Here is an 18,904-nt window from a genome sequence, read left to right on the forward strand (position 1 = left end):
TATGTTTCTTTATTGACCTCTTGGATCTGGATTCATAATTGAATTCAACTCCTGGATCCATGTGGGATTCCATAACCACACACACTGTGCTGTTGTTTTTTCAGGCTGTGACTAACAGGTAGAGTTAATATTTTGATTCACAAGCAAACATTGCCTCCTGCAAATGATACAAAAGCTGCACCTTCTGTGAAGCCGACAGCATATACAGAGTTGGAAGTCCAAATTGTATGGAATTGTGCTAACATTCGTAAAGGCACAAGAAGTGTTTAATGCCTATATTCTATAAAAGAATCTTTGATGACGTCCGTAGTTTTGCAAGTGCTACATGAATGAAATGAAATTATATTCCATGAAAGTATACATATTAATAACAAATCTTGAATACCATAGAGCGGGCTGCCATGTGTACTAACTGCAATATGTGAGCTCCAACAGAAACTGTCTGCTTTTTTCTGGGCAACATTATTTTGAAAATAAAAAACAAGTAACCCTTTTTGGAGCTAAAGTTGATGTATGTTAGCGAAGAATAATACACTGTAACCTGTTTAAGACTACATTTCTGTCCTTCACCAAGCATCGCCGGAAGGCCACGCTAATGTGCTGCACTGAAAACACCCCCTATCCATCAAATATGATAGAAGAGATAGAGGACTCACTCATACTTATTTCGACACACATTGTGAATGACAGTGATGTACGGTTTCAGCTATCAGCCGGCCTAACATTGATCAGCAAGGGCTGCCAACCGACCGCCAAATCAATCATGTCTATTGATCCAGCACATAGGAAGAATGTGTGTGTTTATCAGAGGGTTGTTGTTGTGGGCTATAAAGAATATGATATTACTGTAAGGTTCAAATTAGTTGAAAATCAATGCTGATTTACAAGGTTGGAGAAAAAAACGCAAGATGGTTCTCTGCTTACTCAATAAAACAGCAGGAGCTCTGAAGGCCTTCAGTGTAAAAGATGTCGGTTAACTCAGAGGAAGGCTATGCCAAGGCCAGCAAAGAGACTCAGCATTCAAACCGCCATCGCAATATACGACCCTGAATACTCACAGGAAAGATGCCGTAGATGGCATATCACTAGCTTAAGGTGTATTAAAAAAAGGTTATTACAAAGTTGTCTGAAAAGGTCAGTTACAATAGAGAAAAATAACATAGGAAGGATGCTATAACATCCAATATAATCAATACATTTTATCCTTCATCAAATTAATTTATCATCAATTTTAATGGTTAATGTCATATTTTAATTAGGTGTATCAGGTTACTTGACTTAGTCTTGCAGAACACTACAACCATGTATATCTGATAGACAGTAACAGAATAGTAATCTCGTGTTGAGTTGCAGAATATAAGTATATACAAATGATGGCATGCTAGTGGAATGAAGCACTCTCCTGTTTCTCTTATCTGTCTGGGGGAGGAGGAGGAGAAGAAGAAAGCAGAGCCATGAGTGTCACACAGGGACCAAAACATAAAAATCAGATGTAGAAAAAAGAAGACGGGGAAACTCATGCCAGACCTGGGAGAAAAAAAACACACTTGGAACACAACTAGCCTGCTTTTATGGTTTAAGAACAATGTCCTGCATTCTTCCTTTCAACCACAAAACGGCCGGGCGCTTTGGAGCATGCACACGCTCCATCCCCTGCACTGTGGCAGTGTACACGCACAGGCCCAGCTTTTCTTTATGGGGGAAAAGACGCACATTACACATGAAAGGATGTGGGGTGCAGGCTGAGGGGGCGCAGGCTAAGGGGGGGGGGTACTGCATGTCTTTTTATCAGGTGAGGGAGAAGCGGGAGGAGGTTTTTGGAGGGGGAGCGGGTGTAAGATTTATCTGCTGCCGTCGGAAAACTTTGACCCCAGAGTTGTAAATCTGTCAAAGGAGTCTAGCCAGCTCAACAGGAAACACGAAGAGGAAAGGGGGGGGGGGGGGGGGGGGGGCAATGGGGGGGGGGGCGCCCATTTTGCCTGGCCCATTTCAAAAGAGGCACTTCTGCCACATATGTGTGTGTGTGTCTATGTGTGTGTCTATGTGTGTCTGTGTGTGTGTAGTTGTGTGCGAGTGCTTGGTTGGTGGGGGTCCCCTCCATGTTTACAATCCTGTAACTGATCTCTCACAGCCGGCGAATCCCCTCTAGCTTCAGCTGCGCCACTCCTCCACAGCAGCCCCCAGAAAGAGAAAAAAGAAACGCACACACTCAAAGTATGCAGGAAATTGCTGTTTTGATATATGAATGTTTCAAATGTCTGTACTTGTAGCGTGTGTCACCAGAGCTCACAATGATCCTGTTACAAAACTTATGAAACTGATCTGCTGCTTTAGTGGAAGAGGAAGAAATATTAGACTTAGTTCAATAAGGCCAAGAAGACAAAAGAGAAAAAAAATGAACTGAAAGGGTAAGCATTACAAAAAAGACAATATTGGCTGATCCAACAACAGTGCAGTAGGGCACTATAACCTTTGCTTTCTGAAGCCCGATGAACCTTAAATGCCAACATGAGTGAGGACATTACGATCATGCATTCACACATATGCCCAGCTGCACATACTAAACCCAATGTGGACGTGAAAACTGACTTTAAAAAGTTCAAATATGCACAACTTATTTCTAAAATAAAACTAAATACACTATAAAATCTATTATTACATTAAATATTGATACAGCTTCCGCAAAATGCAAGAGAGGACATTTTATTTCTATGGGGTGTTAATTGCTAAATACATAACATATTTAGGTCACCATGATACCTTTCATTGTTTTGAAAATGCTATATTTACTGAAAACAACTTTTTTAGCGTGCATCCCGCTAATGAAACTACTGCACATTACATCAGATTTGTCAAGTTGCCATGTGCATTTTAGTTTTATTATGTTTTTGTATATTTATAGAGAACTGACATGAGGGTGAAAAACATGGTAGAAATATATATATATATATATATATATATATATATATATATATATATATATATATATATATATATGCACTTAAACATGGTCTAAAATATTTATTTGAGTGCCCAATGAGAGTAGAATCACTATATAAAGAGAGACAAATTATTATTTAAAGCTTACAGTTTTGTTCTAATTTTGCATTGGCATTGGATTTCAGAACAAACAGCCATTGTGTGAGTCATCTTACTGACAAATGACCACTTAACTTGTGTTTCTATTTTAAAAGGAGTGACTAATTTGTCTGGGACGTCCTATCATCGGTCCAATTAATAGCAGGGAGACAGGGCGATTTGATACACGTTTTGGGGACTCAATCACCATCCATTAGCCCTCTCTGGGAAAGCCCGCTCCTTGGCACAGGATGGCACACTGTCACGCACTGCCCCGAGAACAGCTCAATTAACCACCTGGCCCATCACGGAACCCAGCCCATTCAACCCACTGGCAGAGGTGCAATACATCAAGATGACGGGATGGTTGAGCAGAGCAATGGCTTAAAGCTCCTATATTAAGCAAAATTTACTCTTGTCAGCTTTAAGTCATGTTAGAATGTTATCTTCTCAAACACATACCCAGAGTTGTGTTTTGTTTCAGTCACACGTTTGCGTAATCCTGTGTTGGTCTGCCTACGTCTCTAAATGCTCTATACCATCATAGTTTTCAAGTTAACAGCAACAGTTTACCTTTAGTTCAGGAGAGATCGTCACTCCCAGAGCTGAAATCATCCAAATGATTCTACTGAAGGTGTGTGTGCAGTTTAAAAAACACAGTGGAACACTTCCTTTATTACCACATCATATCATGAGAGAGTTTTCTGTTTGAGAGAAGAACTCAGCCTAAATAATGTATGAATGAAACAAAACACAACTCCAGGAATGTATGTGATGAGGAAACAATACTATAACATAGATCAGAAAATTGCCTAATAATGGGCCTAATAATGGCCCTTAAATGTCCTTCGACATTTAGTGTTATTTTCAGTTTTTTTAATTTTACTAATCAACCTTTACAGTCTAGTGCAGAAAATAAGACCACCCTATTGTTCACAATGTTCACATAGTTTTAACCTAAATCCCAGAAGGCAAAGACCAGCCATATCTTGCATTCACGCTCCAGAATTTAATGGGGCAGGGGCCAGTGTAACTCTATGACAGATACACAGTTTTTGAAGGAAATATCCAAATGTATAATCCAAAAATGTTAAACCGCATCATTATTTGTTTGGGATTGACTACATATATTCATCTTATAGTTTAAAGTCCTTCCAACTGACAACAATCACCGCTACAGGGTTAAATAATGGTACCACTTTCATTTTTGTCTGTTTATGCTGACAGAGAAGATGTTGAACTTTGAGCCAGTTCCTGTTTCATGTTGATAGGTCCTGCAATATGACAGTTAAACAGAAAATTTCACCACAGAAAACTGACCTGTCCTCAAGTGCAATTATAAACTATAGGGACTATAGAATGTTGTAATGTTACATGAACCTAGGTACACTTTATTTCTACAGCATTTTTCACAGACATATAATCACAAAGTGCTTCACAGGATTCATCAAAAGATGTCTGCAACAAAAATATAGTAAACCTAATGTGTAATCAAGTTCATTCACAAATTACCAAGTGGTTTTGACACTGCTGTACCACTGTGTAGGTGTGTATTGGAGCCCTATGTAAAAAGAGGTGTCTATATGCTAACAAACTTGGCGTAGGTGTGTGAGAGGACACTTCTATTTTGGTGCATGCCTAGTATATAGGACGTGTGTAAATGCCAAAGCGAGAGGCCAAACCAGGGCAGAGTGCGTCTGGAGCCCACGCAGACACTGAACACCCTTGCGCACACTGTAGCGAGAACACACAGATCTCACATTACTGTGGGTGATGGGCCTTTTTGTCAAGCTTTCGTTGAGTGAAAGAGAGAAAGAGAGGTGTGAACCCCCAGTCACGCAATGCTATTCATTTTGGGCTGTGTGTGTGTTTTTGGGGCCATGACAAAAAGACATGGGTGTGTGGCTTTGCATATAAAAGGTTACTACCAAGCATGTGGCAGGAAGTGACAGTTCATGGCACCGCCTCAAATTCAATCTGGTGAGAAATCTCTTACAATATCTGTCAAAGTGAGCAAACCTTGTAATAGGTCTCAATTACTATTCAATTACTAGTTTTTGGAAAATAATTGATTGCTTACCTGAACTGAACCTGTACTGCCGTTATGCATGTGAAGCACTACAAAACACAGGGGGCATCACAGGCAATGTTTAGGGAACTTGTTGTGGTAACAGATACATGTGTGGTTTCATAGAAGGGGAAGTGAAAGCTGTGGGCTGCAGCTGTTCATGTCTAGAAGGTCTCGTATGCGCCAACACAGAGAGAAAGGAAGTCAACAGCACAAATTTCCCATGTGCCACACACATATCAAAGTGTTATAATATGCCTTTGGTTTAAAAAAGTGTAATTCAGGTTTAGAATATCTTGGGGAGTGATACATAAAACACAAAACACACACAATTGGTACCTGGGGTGTCCAGACGTCCCGAAAAATTCGGTACAGACCCAAAATCTAAGCTGTTGTCCCAAATCCTGAATCCGGCCCTAAATGTATACTCAAACAGAATGCAGTAGATTGAATTAGTAGTTATTTTCTGATAAACTTTAAAAACTGTTGAGGCTGAGTCGACTATGTGCAGCCCTGACTTCTGATGATAGGCTGCACGCAGCCCCTGACAGCTTCTAAATGGATGCCCTGGCTATGTATCTATTTAGTTTATTTTTTGACATTCTACAATTAGGAACAAATATGCACTGACATGGCTAGTCACTGACAGGTTTGAAAATTCATATTTTATTATTGTCTATGTATATCAGCGAGTCCCCCCTTCCCAGCATCAGTCTAAAGAGGACACTACAGTGTTATAAGGCATGTTGATAATCGTAACTATCTCTGAAGTAAATGTTACATTTTAGATGATGTGTCTAATTGTGACTGGCATAGAAAGGTGAGTGTGATTATTACATGAGCAAAGCTCCATTATCTCCAAAGCAAAAGGAAGACCTCAGATTGAAAGGCAAATAAAGCTAGCTTTCCTTTAGCAGACGCTGTGTGCTGGTGTTGGACAGAATCTCTAACATAAACGGGCCTGTTCAAATAAACCCTGTGTTATAGCACATGTCCACGCAGTGTAAACCGCTGTCCTGCTGCTTGCACTCATAAAACGCCACAATGACACAGCAACAAGACACACTGGACCTGCTCCACTTTGTTTACTTTCAATTTTCAATGTGACTCCAGTCAAAGTAAACAGCACTGGCTGTGAGTAGAGAAGAAGGCTTGTCCAGCTGTTGGATTTGAGCATATATTAAAAGTCTTTAGGTGGGCTTATGGAGGACTGCGGTTGTTCTGTGGTCTTTCTGAGGTGTGTAGGACATGAAAAAAGTCTACAGGCACACTCGTATTTTTCACATTACTGTGGAACAGTTGAGAAAAGTGGAGGTGAAAGTTGCTTTTGGCACAGCCCCAAAAACCCCACAATCCACCTCCCCAGTGTTCCTCTCTCCATCTCCCAGACTCCAGCTCTAAGCCCTGAGCTCCAGTATGAAATCAACATTGGGCCTGCAGGAAATGAGAGATCTCCACAGGAGATAGAGAAGGGCGGGAGGAGGAGGAGGAGACTGAAGAATAACAGCAGAAAAGAAGCATAGACTTGACATTTGGCATCCGATTGTTCACTGTGCTTGTCATAGTCACCTCCCTTTACTTTATCTCCTCGTCGGCTTGTCTTTATGTTTGCCCTCTACAAACATCTGCAGACTGTGTGTTCATTGCATGCAGCTGGGGCCTGTTCTGCAGAGTGAGCTCGAACCAGTCGCTTATGAAGGGCTGGAGGCTTGTTGTTCTTTCCTGGCGCGGTAATACGCAGCCTAAGCCAAGAAAGTGGACAAGCAGGGAGCTATTTCAGCGAGACCTTGTTTTTGTTGTTCCACGCTCAAAGACAACATGACCTCATGTGACCCGCCTTAGCTCCTCACGGCAGGAACACTGCAAACCAATAAGTCTTGCATCAAACATGTACCCTCAGATCTCAACTGCATGAGTCAGGGAATTGTACCACTAACCTGTAGCATTTATACAGCGACCATTGTATGTTTGCATTATACAGAGATTACTTAGAGCTTTAGCCCAGTAAGCCAAATATACACACAATAAAAATACTGAAAACTTACCTACCCCAGCACTCAGGTAACATACAAGCAAATGGCTAAACTTACATACTACATGTTTTCTATTTTCTCCTAATCTTCCTGTTAACTCTTGGGAAAATGCTGACACAAGTCCACTAACCAGGTGAAAAAAGGATCAGCTAGTAGAGAATCCATTCTATTCTATCACTCAGTGGAAGCAGAGTAAAAGACCAACTGTAAACTTAGTAAGTGTAAACTTGATTGCTGATTTGTTTGTGAAACTAGGGCTTCCAATTACCGTAATTAAATTTGAATTGAAATGAATTAATGAGGTCTAGAGCCAGTTCTCAGTATAAGCATGTGGTTCTGACTATATATTTTTAATATACATTATTACAGCTCTATATGTTTTATGTTCAAAAGATAACTTTTAAAAATTCTTTTATTTAATCATTTAGGAAATTAACTTTTTTTTTTGTTAAGTCGCACAGACCTGAACTCAAAATACTGATAAGGCGATATATCGTGACAGACTTCTTGGGAATAATTTGTCTAGTATGTATTGTAATGTGAGGTACTTGGCAATACTCAGCCCTATGTGAAACATATGGAACAAGGGGGTATTTGGAATTTCAACATGTACATACAAGCGCACTTCTAGAAGTTTGTGGGCAGAAGGAGATAAGCGGGACAGATCCTCAAACACACACTGGGGTGGGGTAGCAGTGAGGGGCGCAGTTAATGGCTTTTAAATTTCCACTGAGTGAGTGACTTACAACTGTGGAGGAGCACAGCTGTTCCTGATTTGGGGAACAAAGAGGGGGGAACGGCAGCGATCTGAGAGACTGGACTGGGCTGCTCTAATTTAATGGGCCAAAATCTCCCAGGAATGACACACTAGTGTGTATCAGCGTGTGTGTGTTTTCAGTGCTGTCCGAGCCTCTATGTATCCAGGGCCATCTTTCACTTATGATTTTGCGTGTGTGCACAAAAGCAAATGTGCGTGGGAGGCTGGGATAGAGCAACAGGATACGTCTGCAGCTCCAGCCATAGATTATGGCTGCAGAGCAAGCGAGAGCAGACTTACAACTCTAAAGAGCAGAGAGATGGGGAAGGTCAAGTCTTTGGGGAATAAACCAGAGAGATGAGGAGAAGAGGGGAGTCTCAGATGCTGGAGATTTAATGCACAGAGAGGGGAAAGTAGATTAAGGCCAGAGTTCTAAGCATGTCAATAGGGGCTGAGAAATCTCACATCAGGCCAGGTGGAAAAAAAATCCAACTTTTCTTTGATCACAGATTTTTTCCATTGCAGACGGACAACAACGAGACCTGTTTGAGAACTTTTATTGTAGTCCATCCCATGAAATATTGCTTCCTGCCCCCTTCACTCACACACTACAAACCTCTGCTCCTTGTGTCGCCTTAGTTTCCTGTCATTGGTGAGTGCTGGGCTTTTCTCCACAGAGGCCCTCCTTTGCTTGGCTGCAGTCTTGTAAAACATGCAGGTCAGCGTCACATGACTAAGGTCTAGGACATCATGGACTGGGGGCTGGCCCACCGTGCCACTCCAAGCAGGATTTGGGTGTCAAAGTACACATGGGAGGGGCAGCACAGGGAGCTAGAGCGTATGCAAAGAGAAATGAGTGTGAATGACAAATATATGTCAAGAAGGAAAAACAAATACAGGGGAGAGTAAAGGGGAAAAGTTAGCAATAAAAAATTACAATCTCATGAGAAACCAAAAGAATATTTCTATGCAAGCTTGACTCACCAATTTAAGATTTTTTTTTTTAAACTGAGATGTTAAGTCATGAGTAAAAGCAGTGTAAGGCAAGCCCATAGACCCTCCCCTCCCCTGCGTTCTTCTGCTCTCTTGAGTGATCGGGGCTGACATACATATGGAGCGCTGATCTTGGTTGCACTCATAAAGGCACTGGGGGAGGGAAGAACATATACATATATAGAATTATCAGTCTCTATTTATGAACATTGTTAGATGCACTACATATGCACGTAGGGTGAGCAGATTTTTGGGATGGTTTATATAAATAAAATTGTGAAAAGACCACTGTCCATTCTCATTTCATTTGTGGGACAGTATATAATCTCAGGGTTTGCCAGTGCACCGGAGAACATTTTTTGCCTTACGGTCATTTTCAAGCACTGTTTTCTGTATTTACCTAAACAAATGACAATATATTGCGTCCTTTACTGTTGGTAAGAAAATTTGCCAAAAATATGGACACCTTGGATATTTCTTGTATAAAATTTATACACCAGATTGTATAAAACAAATCAATGGTTTTGGACAAATCTGGGGACAAAGGGCTTAAAACTGGGACTGTCCTGTATAAATAGAGATGTCTGGTCACCCTATCTCCACAGCCAGTGGCACAGATTAAGAGGTGTACCCACTGTGTGTTGCAATGCTGTAACTCCACTGCATAATACTGCACAACATGTGTCTCCTGTACATTTTGTCCTGGCTGCAGCTTTAAGCTTTAAAGTGTCTCCCTGGAGGAGCATGTCCCTGGAGGTTTCTCTCAGGGACTCAGAGGTCTGTCACACTAATAGATTTTACCTCCCTCATTTCTCCCGCTGTCAACCTATTTCTCTTCTTCCACACAAAAGTATATTCTTACACCCAGGAGTATCTGCACACCAATTACACGATTAGAGAGCCTTGTACAGAAGGAATTAACATGTTCCGAGGACATCCTTTGGACTGCAAGAATATATTTTGACCTACATTATAGGCCTAAAGCTTTTAGTTGCTATTGGACAGGACAGCAAAATAACAAATAAAGGGATTTTAACTGTCTTACTTACATCCATTTACACAGGACAGGGTTGGGGCTAAGTCGTGTTAAAGGCATGGCGGCTTCATGCTAACACGAACTAATCAACACGATATTTGCGGTAAGAAATCTGTAAATTAGCATTTGACAAAAGACAGAATTACAACTGTAGCGTCATATTTTTAAACTTGCAGCACATTACCATAAAGTCTTCATGAGGGCCGTACTGTGAAGAAGAATCGTGTGTATGTGACACATTTCATGGGCCGCACGGACAGGACTGTACCCACGGATCTATTAGCACTGTACCCAATGGACTGTACGCAACGAGGAAACTTCACATGCAATATTTATCCAGACGTCCAGTGTTTGGTTTTAGCTTATGATGACCTTTCTCTGATAAAGCCACACCGTTTAAACTGGAAGTAGCTTCACCTCAGTTGCTCATTATTCTTCTGTGAATGCTAATATTATAGTAACCTATATTTGTGGGGAAATTAATACAACATCAAAGTATTTCAGTTGGGAATGGGGAATTGGGAATGATTTACTTCTTTAAAACATGGTCTTGTTCCTTTTTTGTATGCACCACAACAACTGAGCACATGTCAATGGGAAGCATACATTACACATTCAATAATATCTAAGCTTGCCAAAGTCCCAGAGACGGAGCTGTACAGATTGACTTTGTGCATGTTCCAGACTGTGTTGAAACGTCCTCTGAATTTACCTAACCTCACCTCTCTCCCTTTCCACCCCCCTCCCCCCTCACCCTGCCCTGTCCTGCTCATCCCGCATGTCACATCACATTTCCCGGCCAGCCTCAGGAAAAGGGCAGAGGCCTCTTGAATTGATGTGGGTCACTTACAGGAGCGCGCCCGGGACAAGGACAGGCCCCTCGCAAGTACGCGCACACTCGTACAAAGGTGAAATAGAAAGGTGAGATGACGGAGCGAACGTGAAATGTCCTTCAACTGTCACCCGCTGTCATCTGGAATAAACGTATGGTCTATGTCATCTGCACACATGCCCTCAAAGTATGTCTGTATTGAGGCAACGCATGCGCACACAAAGATCACCCTTGTATGTCACTTTTACACTGACACCGCTATGTTAACGTTTCAGGATTACATTTTTTACAAAGCCTTTTCAATGTCATCAACTACTAAGTGACCTGCATACAAGCTTGGCAATGTCCCCACCTATTGGCATACGTGGGTAACGACTCTGCTGTGTGTGTAGAAGCAGGCTGGAGAATATATGAGATAAATAACCAGTGATATTGAGCGCATTCATCATCCGCTGACAGTAAATTCACACAAGAAAATTGACATTAGCTCATAAACATCTATCACCGCACTGTGTATTTGGCAACACACGTTCCGGCGGGCGCTGCAGGAGGAATGTGAGGCAGATGCAATGGAGCAGAAGGGGGCTACATTATGGTATTTTTATGTTTTATAGCAGTGCAGCTCTCTCCTCCTCTTTCTCTCTATCATTTATGTCTTCCTCTTACTTCCTGATTCATTTCCAGTCTGCAAGCCTTTTGTATGTTTGTCCAGTTAACAATTATCTCTCCTCCCTTTGGTTAAAGATCTTATATTAAACAAAATTCACTTTAGTGAGCGTTTTGCCATGTTAGAATGGTGTTATCTCCTCAAAAACAGACCTGGATTTGTGTGTTGCTTCATTCGCACATGTTTTAGTAGTCCTGCGTTATTATTCTGTCTACATCTCCGAAGATCAGAATTCTCTTTTGCACCTTGCAATGTCATGTAGCTGTAGTTTTCAAGTTAACAGCATTTTTTTTCCCCTTTTGTTTAATAGAGATAGGCAATTCCAGGGCTGTAATTAACTAAATGATTCTAGTGAAGTTGTATGTAGTGGAGCACTTTTTATATTACAACATGACATCACAAGGTAGAACAGAATGTTTTAAGTTTGAGAGAAGAACTCTAAATATGCAGGATTTGTGTGTTAAGTGTATGAATGAAACAACACACAACTTCAGGTATGTTTTTGATGAGGAAACAGCATGATAAATCAGAAAATAGTCTGATGTGGTTCCTTTAATAGGAGGCATGGAGGTTTGTTGTAAAAAGGGAAATCCCAGGAGCTACCAAGGCCTGCTTCATGCCCACTGGACTGGAAGGAAGCCAAAAATTCAGTTGCTCACACCCCCACGCATTATCCACAAGCCAGGGAAGAAGATTCAAGATGGATGCCTTCAGGGCTCAACAGCTGTGTAACTTATACTATTGTAAATCTGGAGCAGAGGAGGTTTGCATCACTGCTGCAAGGCTCAGCTTTCACCCCATAATAATAAAGTAAAGGTGATGTTCAATTTGCACACAACATTATCCGTAAGACACATAAATATTACTCTGTCCTATTCTTGTTTTAGGAAGTGATAGCAGTGGCATTATATTATTTTGTGTATTCTACTCAACGTGCAAACTGAGCATTCTTAGATATTTGAAGCTCAGTGATACATAGGGCCTCATGCAACAGTCTCCCAGAGAATAGAAAAAAAATCTATTATCAAAATAAGAAAACTGTAATGCAGAAAAAAAATAAATAAATAAATTTAAGATCTCTCCAAGCAATGTTCAGGAACTGATCAATTTCCTTTTTAAATAAACCCAAAATGCAGTATGGCAGACACCTGTTTTACTTACACTTTAAAATGTGTGAGTATGTGTTTTAGTTAAAAATGATAACATTTTCTTCACAATATCTTCTCGCACTGTCATCCTGCGCTCATACTGTGAAGCTGTAGAGGTCAAGGTTCAAACTGTGAAAGCGGTAAATGTCAAATGCCTCTTCACCTACTGGGAATGTCACCTTGATTCATCTTTGGGGAAGTCAACCATCAGCAACATGAAATACCGGAAGTACTTAGAGGAAGTAGGGGCGATAACTGGGCGAATGAGTACTCGAAAATACCGTGTTGCGTAACATTTGGACATTGCGTAATACATTTGATACCGCGTCACTCACTCATGCATGTTCAGATCGCTGGGTGAGGGATTTTAAGTTCATCTGCGATACAACATGGAAGTAGAGGAGAGCTTATGGCCCTGTCTCCGAGCAGAAGATGGAGAATGACTGAGAGAGGCAGCCAATGGGGTGGAGGGGAGCGGTAGCTGGAGATGCCCGTGCAGTGTGTATGCGAGATGGTGGGTGGGCGAAAAGCGTGGTCCGTGCTGGTATTTCTGGGCTGTCACATCGCGTTAGTGTGCAGCCAAGCTCGACTGCTGAGCGCACCACTCTGGACAGGCCTGCAACACACCCGGGTCGCGCGCTCACACACACAATTGAATCCACAAGGACGCACGGGGCCTACACTTGAGTGGTCACATATACGCCGTAATGTCCCACGAGGCCCGCAAGGACATCCAAAAACAAGTGAGCACCGAAGGAGCTCTGACAGAAACCAGGGGAGAGACCTCAGCCCCTCAACCTTACCCCCAACCAAGCAGGCGCTCTTTCAGCTCTGTGCGTAACTCCACACCTGGCATCACTAAAATGTACTTTTATTCATAAGACCAGTAGTTTTTGCCCTCAGAGAGTATGTTCTAAGCTTGTTTGGTTTCCAGCCTCTTTTACATTTACAAATTGATGCAGTCAGGTCAAATAAAAGTGCTCTAAATGTTTTCCAAAACAGATGGTGGAAATAGTGGACTGCCAGTGTCGTGTCATGCATTTAAACTGCTCTAAAATATAAAGACAAGCACGCCAGGAGATTAGATGAGCAAATTAATGTATTAAAGTACTGTGATTTTTTCCCCTATAAATTAGATAAGGGTACTACAAAAATGTTAAAGTCCCAGACACAACTCTCCCCCTTTCATTAAAATAGGTTAAAAAAATACATTTTGCGTGGAAACAAGTAAATATGTGCAGTTATTAGCTTATAAGCTCGAGGGCAAAAGGCTTTCCAGATGTGAAGAACACGCAGAGCAAAAAAAACAAAACAAAAAACATAACAACAGACTATGCATCTGTTTCCAACGAACATACACACTTTATGCATTAAATTAAAATAAAGAATTAAAAATAACCTATGACTGTATGATATGCATCTCTAAAACAATCTCAATATGGCTTTGAAAGACTGTTCTAAAGAAATGAGACTGTTTCCAAATTGCGCCCTCTTTTGGCAGATAAAATATAGGGGAAAATATATGGGATGTTTTACTATAATGCTGGACCTCATGTGTCTAAACTGTGTGAGCAGTTAAATGGACAAAACAAGAGGCACGCTGACAAGATTTGTCATAGGACCAAGGTTAACCAGTCCTCACAAACAAGTGAGCATTACCCAGCAGGTCAGAGAGGTCACTGCTGTTGAACTAGTCTGAAGTTTTCAACGCAAATTATTGAATTCAAATGATGATATGTTCTCTTTCATATCAGAGGCCATGGACTAATAATGCTATTGTAACAAGTCTATATTAAGATATCTAGTACTGTGCACTGGATGTCACACAGGTTAGAAAAAAAACTGTTCACCTGCAATGTAGGAAGTTGCTTCAGGAAGGGCATTTACATCGGGGATAAAACCAGTGTCAAATACAAATAAGTGTTTTGACAGATTAATAATTGGACATAATCTGTCAATACATGTCTATAGTTGGAGGCAAGACTGACTGTGATTGATCTGTACAAATTTAGAAGTATGTGTTGCTGCGATTTATTTGTTTGGGATAAAGCTTGTAGCTTCCAGTAATACATTGCTGTAGTTACAGAAATTCATACAAGTCCATATGTCCCATGTGGGGTATATACATGCCAAAGGTTCTGATGGTCCATCATCAACTCACCTTCTGGAGGACGCTTTGACAGTTGCTCAGGTCTGTTCTTGGACAGCTGTGAATGTGTTGTGAGTGATTGGTAGTGGTCGGAGATGTTGTTGGGGTAGTTTGACAGCCACCTCTCAGTCAGCACCAGGGCAGCTATGGCTAGAGAGGTGACTAATCACTGCCAATGTGGTTTACTGAAGCTTATAGCACAGTGTGAATCCTAAGCATTTATTTTACATAGTATACATAACTCCACACGTAAACACTAACCAAGTAATCACATTTAATTATGACTCATCATTGAATCTCAGTGACACAGGGAAATCTTTTGAATCACTAACTGTAAACTGTTAGTGACTATCTTATTTAGTTTTTGTGTGACCATTCCTGCAGAAATTCTCAGGATGTACAAAAAATGAACTTGTTTACTGCATCAAAAGGTAGTTGTGCCACCACTGTGCCAGTCTGCCAGACCAGAAATAACCCAAAACTGATAAACTGAGACTGAGTTGGTAGTAGCATGCTGTGTTGTGTGGTGTGGGAATGACTTTGCATTGCCTGAGTGCGCCTCTGTGAGTATGACAGGGAACACAGGTACAGCGCTGGGACCCCCTGAAGTGTCTCATCCAAACCGCAGATCCTGAGAAAGATGTTAGCGCTTCCATCTACTGCAAAAACAAATCGTGACCTACATTCCACTACATCTTGTGCCGTCATGCCTCCCTTCCCACATACAAAAAGAACATCTATACATTGAATCTCACATACAAAGGATGAAGAGACAAAAAGATACTGTGCTTTGACGTTAATCCTCATTGACTTCCTTGTTCCATTGAGGAGCTCTTGCGTTACATAAAAACATCTAAAATTCAACTGTGTGCACTTCAAAGGATTTACACATAGCTCTGAATCTGCATATGGGACATGTCCAGAGAACAGCAGGAGGCCTTTGCTGTTCAGAAATAGCCTTGAATTGTAAAGACAGGTCTAATCTAGGTAACCTTTTAATATATCAGGCTGTGATTTGTGATTAGAAAGTGTTGGGTTGGCCACTGATGTTATATAGGCCTATACTATATATATGACTGGCAACTAACAAATGAAGTCTTCTATATTTAGGGTTTATTTATATTTTAAAGACTTATTAATGTTTGTAATAGATTCAAATTTTTCCTGGTCCAATGTCTCCCTCTGCTGGTAGTTTAAAATATTGTCATGCACTTAAAACTGATGGAAAAATTGTGGCTACTCTTGTATAATAAAGTATTTAATTAATTTTAGATAGTCCAGCACAGAAACACAGCCTTGTTCATTTATTTATTTCAAAACTTCTAAGCAAGCAAGTAACATATTAGAGATTTACACAATTTTCATTTTTCATAAATCCAGAAATGTAGTTAACATTATGTAGTACATACCCATAAAAATGAGTGGGAAATGGCCACTGTATTCAGTTCATTTTTCAAAGAATTTATTACCTCCGCCAAGGAGGTTATGTTTTTGCCGGCGTTTGTCTGTTTGTTTGTTTGTCTGTTAGTAACATAACTTAAAAAGTTATGGACCGATTTTGATGAAATTTTCAGGATTTGTTGGAAATGAACTGATTTCATTTTGGGGGTGATCCGGAAGAAATCCTGGATTCTGGATCACTTTGAAATTTTAGTTAACATTGTGGTAAATGGGGCCAAAAATTTTGTTTCTCAATATCTCGGTTAATTATTGACCAAACCCCATGAAATTTGACTGAGGGATGGACAATGGGATCCTCTTTCATATTCCAAAGGCTGATCCGGATCTGATGCAGAAGACTGATTTTATCGCAATTTATATAAAAAATGGGGGTAGTCCTTGGCGGAGGTCTGCGCTCTCTGAGTGCTTTTCTAGTTTATTTATTTATTAGCTTTGAATTGGGGCCAAATTATCCCCAGTGGAACTAAAATATAAAATTTCAAAAAATAAAAAATAAAACAAGACAAAGTAGATAAATAAATCAGAGAAATAAGGCCTAATTCCAAGCTGGACATCCCTTGATCTGGAAACAAAGGAAAAGTTTGAAAACAAATTTGACTGAAATTTAGGAGTTTTTTCCTAGTTGATTGTTTCAGTGACATAATGACTCATCTGAAGAAACAATGTGTGGCATGTCCTCTTCTCATCAAAGCCTTTCTGTGCAACTTCCTGTTCTAAAATGAGTGAAAGTCACACCATTCCATACTCAAAGATGTACTGTAGGCCTGTATAGAACAAATGTGTTTTCCAAAAGGGTGCATAATAATTCTAATTTTAGGAGTAGTAAGTTCATTTAAGTGAGTTAAGTTAGTTAAAGCAATATTAGTAGGCCTACACTTTAAACTTTGAAATTGTAGAATGGGCAGACTTGGACAAACGTTATGAATACACAAGGGTAATTACTTGGATACAGTAGCTCACACATTATAATAGCAAAGAGCAAAATATAAACAGTGAAAAAACATCTAAATAATTAACATGGCAAAAACAGCAAAGACGTATATTAAAAATAGGCTATATATGAGATGAAAATGGTGACTTTGACAAGATGTAAGATATCCATAACATAAGGGTAAGTTGTGCAGTTGTATGGAGAATGATGAATATGATGAATGCAAACCAGTATCCAGTATTTAGTAGTATTAAATTACACTGTGAGCATTCGTGTGCTTCCAGTCCTATGTTTTTGTCCTTGATTAGTGCCCTTTCTGGGGGTGTCACTCCTCAGAGATGCTCCCTTTAGCTTGACACTGTTCTGATCATTAACTTGAATCTTGCTCCCTTCATCCTCCTGCTTAAAATTGCGCAGATTTTGACAGTCACAGGCTTGCTCATGTCCCTGGCTTGTACAAAACCACTTCATTGAGCCGTAGAAGAGTTCTGCACAGCTGGAAATCGCTGCCACCAGCCCCACGATGAAGTAAAAGCATAGGAAGACTGTCTTTTCAGCAGGACGTGATGTGAAGCAATCTACAGTGTAAGGGCATGGGAAGCGGCTACAAGGGAATTGTGCTTCAACTTTGAAACCATATAGCAACCATTGGCCAACCAAAAAGCCAACTTCAGCAGTAAGTCTGAAAGCTACATTGATCAAGTAGAACCTTCGTATTCTGGCCTCCTCTCTGTAGTCAATACAACTACTTTGACTGCTCTTGGATCTACCAGTCTTCTTGCTGTGATGGTGCATAGCATACATAAGAAAAAGCAAGGAAGGAGTAGCAATTAGAACAATGTGGAAAACCCAAAATCTGTACTGTGAAATAGGGAATGCCATGTCATAGCACACTTGCTTGCATCCGGGTTGAAGGGTGTTACAGGCAAATTCTTCTTGTTCATCCTCGAATAAGTCACTAGCCACGGTTCCGAGGATTAAAATGCGAAAAACCAGCATGAGTAAAAGCCAAAAGCGTCCCAGCATAGGGGAGTGGGCTTGGAGGCTGTCAAATAGCCCGCCGAGGAAGGCCCATTCACCCATACTGATTTAGTTAAAACTCTTTAATTAAAAAATAAAATAAAAAATCTTTAACATCACCCAAATTGAGAACTGGTTGTAGCACAGACAGGTGTAGGTCCCTTTGGTTCCTTCATGTAGTCACAAAAGTATCACCTGAAATCAAGAATAATAAAAATAAAAAATAAAAAATGCAATTTGAGACAAGAAGCAGAGACAACCTGAATAATATTACCTTTTTAAAAATGTATTCTTCAGAGCTGCTCCTACATGCTCCAAATGAAGAACTGGTTGTACAACTGCTTTCAGAACAGTTTAAAGATAAGCAACTCAAAATGCCAAGTAAAGACATAAGAGGTTAGACATATTTTTCACAAAAATGCATCGACTTACAATTGATTTGATATTGTAAGCTCGATGATACCACAAGCACGGTCAGTTTGCTCCTAATAAGCATGTGTTTGAGCTTTTCTCCTGACTTTAATTGAGTGGGCGGCAACACGAGGAAATTCCTGTTCTAATCTGGACCCATCAAGAAGCCCAGACACGGCTCATGTTTACCCAAGAATGGCAAAGTCTTGATGAACAGTTCAAAGAGTTTAGGAAATGGCAGGAAGAATCTGAGACAAGGGACTACCAGTCATTCAGTGTGTTGTTTTTATCTCTCACCAATCTACTTTACAGTGGATACA

The 18,904-nt window shown here is 40.5% G+C and overlaps 1 protein-coding gene across 1 annotated transcript; it reads right to left on the bottom strand.

The window, feature by feature from the left end:
- Positions 1-16,193: 16,193 nt before the first annotated feature.
- Positions 16,194-18,636, bottom strand: LOC110159712 (gap junction delta-3 protein). The gene is made up of 2 exons (XM_055150354.1): positions 18,448-18,636; positions 16,194-18,368 (listed from the first exon to the last, which is right to left on the bottom strand). Exon 2 carries the CDS (start codon positions 18,234-18,236, stop codon positions 17,409-17,411), a length of 828 nt encoding a protein of 275 aa, XP_055006329.1. The 5' UTR covers positions 18,237-18,368; positions 18,448-18,636; the 3' UTR covers positions 16,194-17,408.
- Between the last annotated feature and the right edge of the window lie 268 nt (positions 18,637-18,904).

The sequence above is a fragment of the Boleophthalmus pectinirostris genome, unplaced genomic scaffold (assembly GCF_026225935.1).
Source record: "Boleophthalmus pectinirostris isolate CB_2022bp ecotype Guang Dong unplaced genomic scaffold, ASM2622593v1 HiC_scaffold_14, whole genome shotgun sequence".
Classification (NCBI taxonomy): domain Eukaryota; kingdom Metazoa; phylum Chordata; class Actinopteri; order Gobiiformes; family Gobiidae; genus Boleophthalmus; species Boleophthalmus pectinirostris.

Excerpts from the sequence above, each read along its gene's own strand:
- LOC110159712 (XM_055150354.1), bottom strand. The coding sequence starts at position 18,236 with ATGGGTGAATGGGCCTTCCTCGGCGGGCTATTTGACAGCCTCCAAGCC.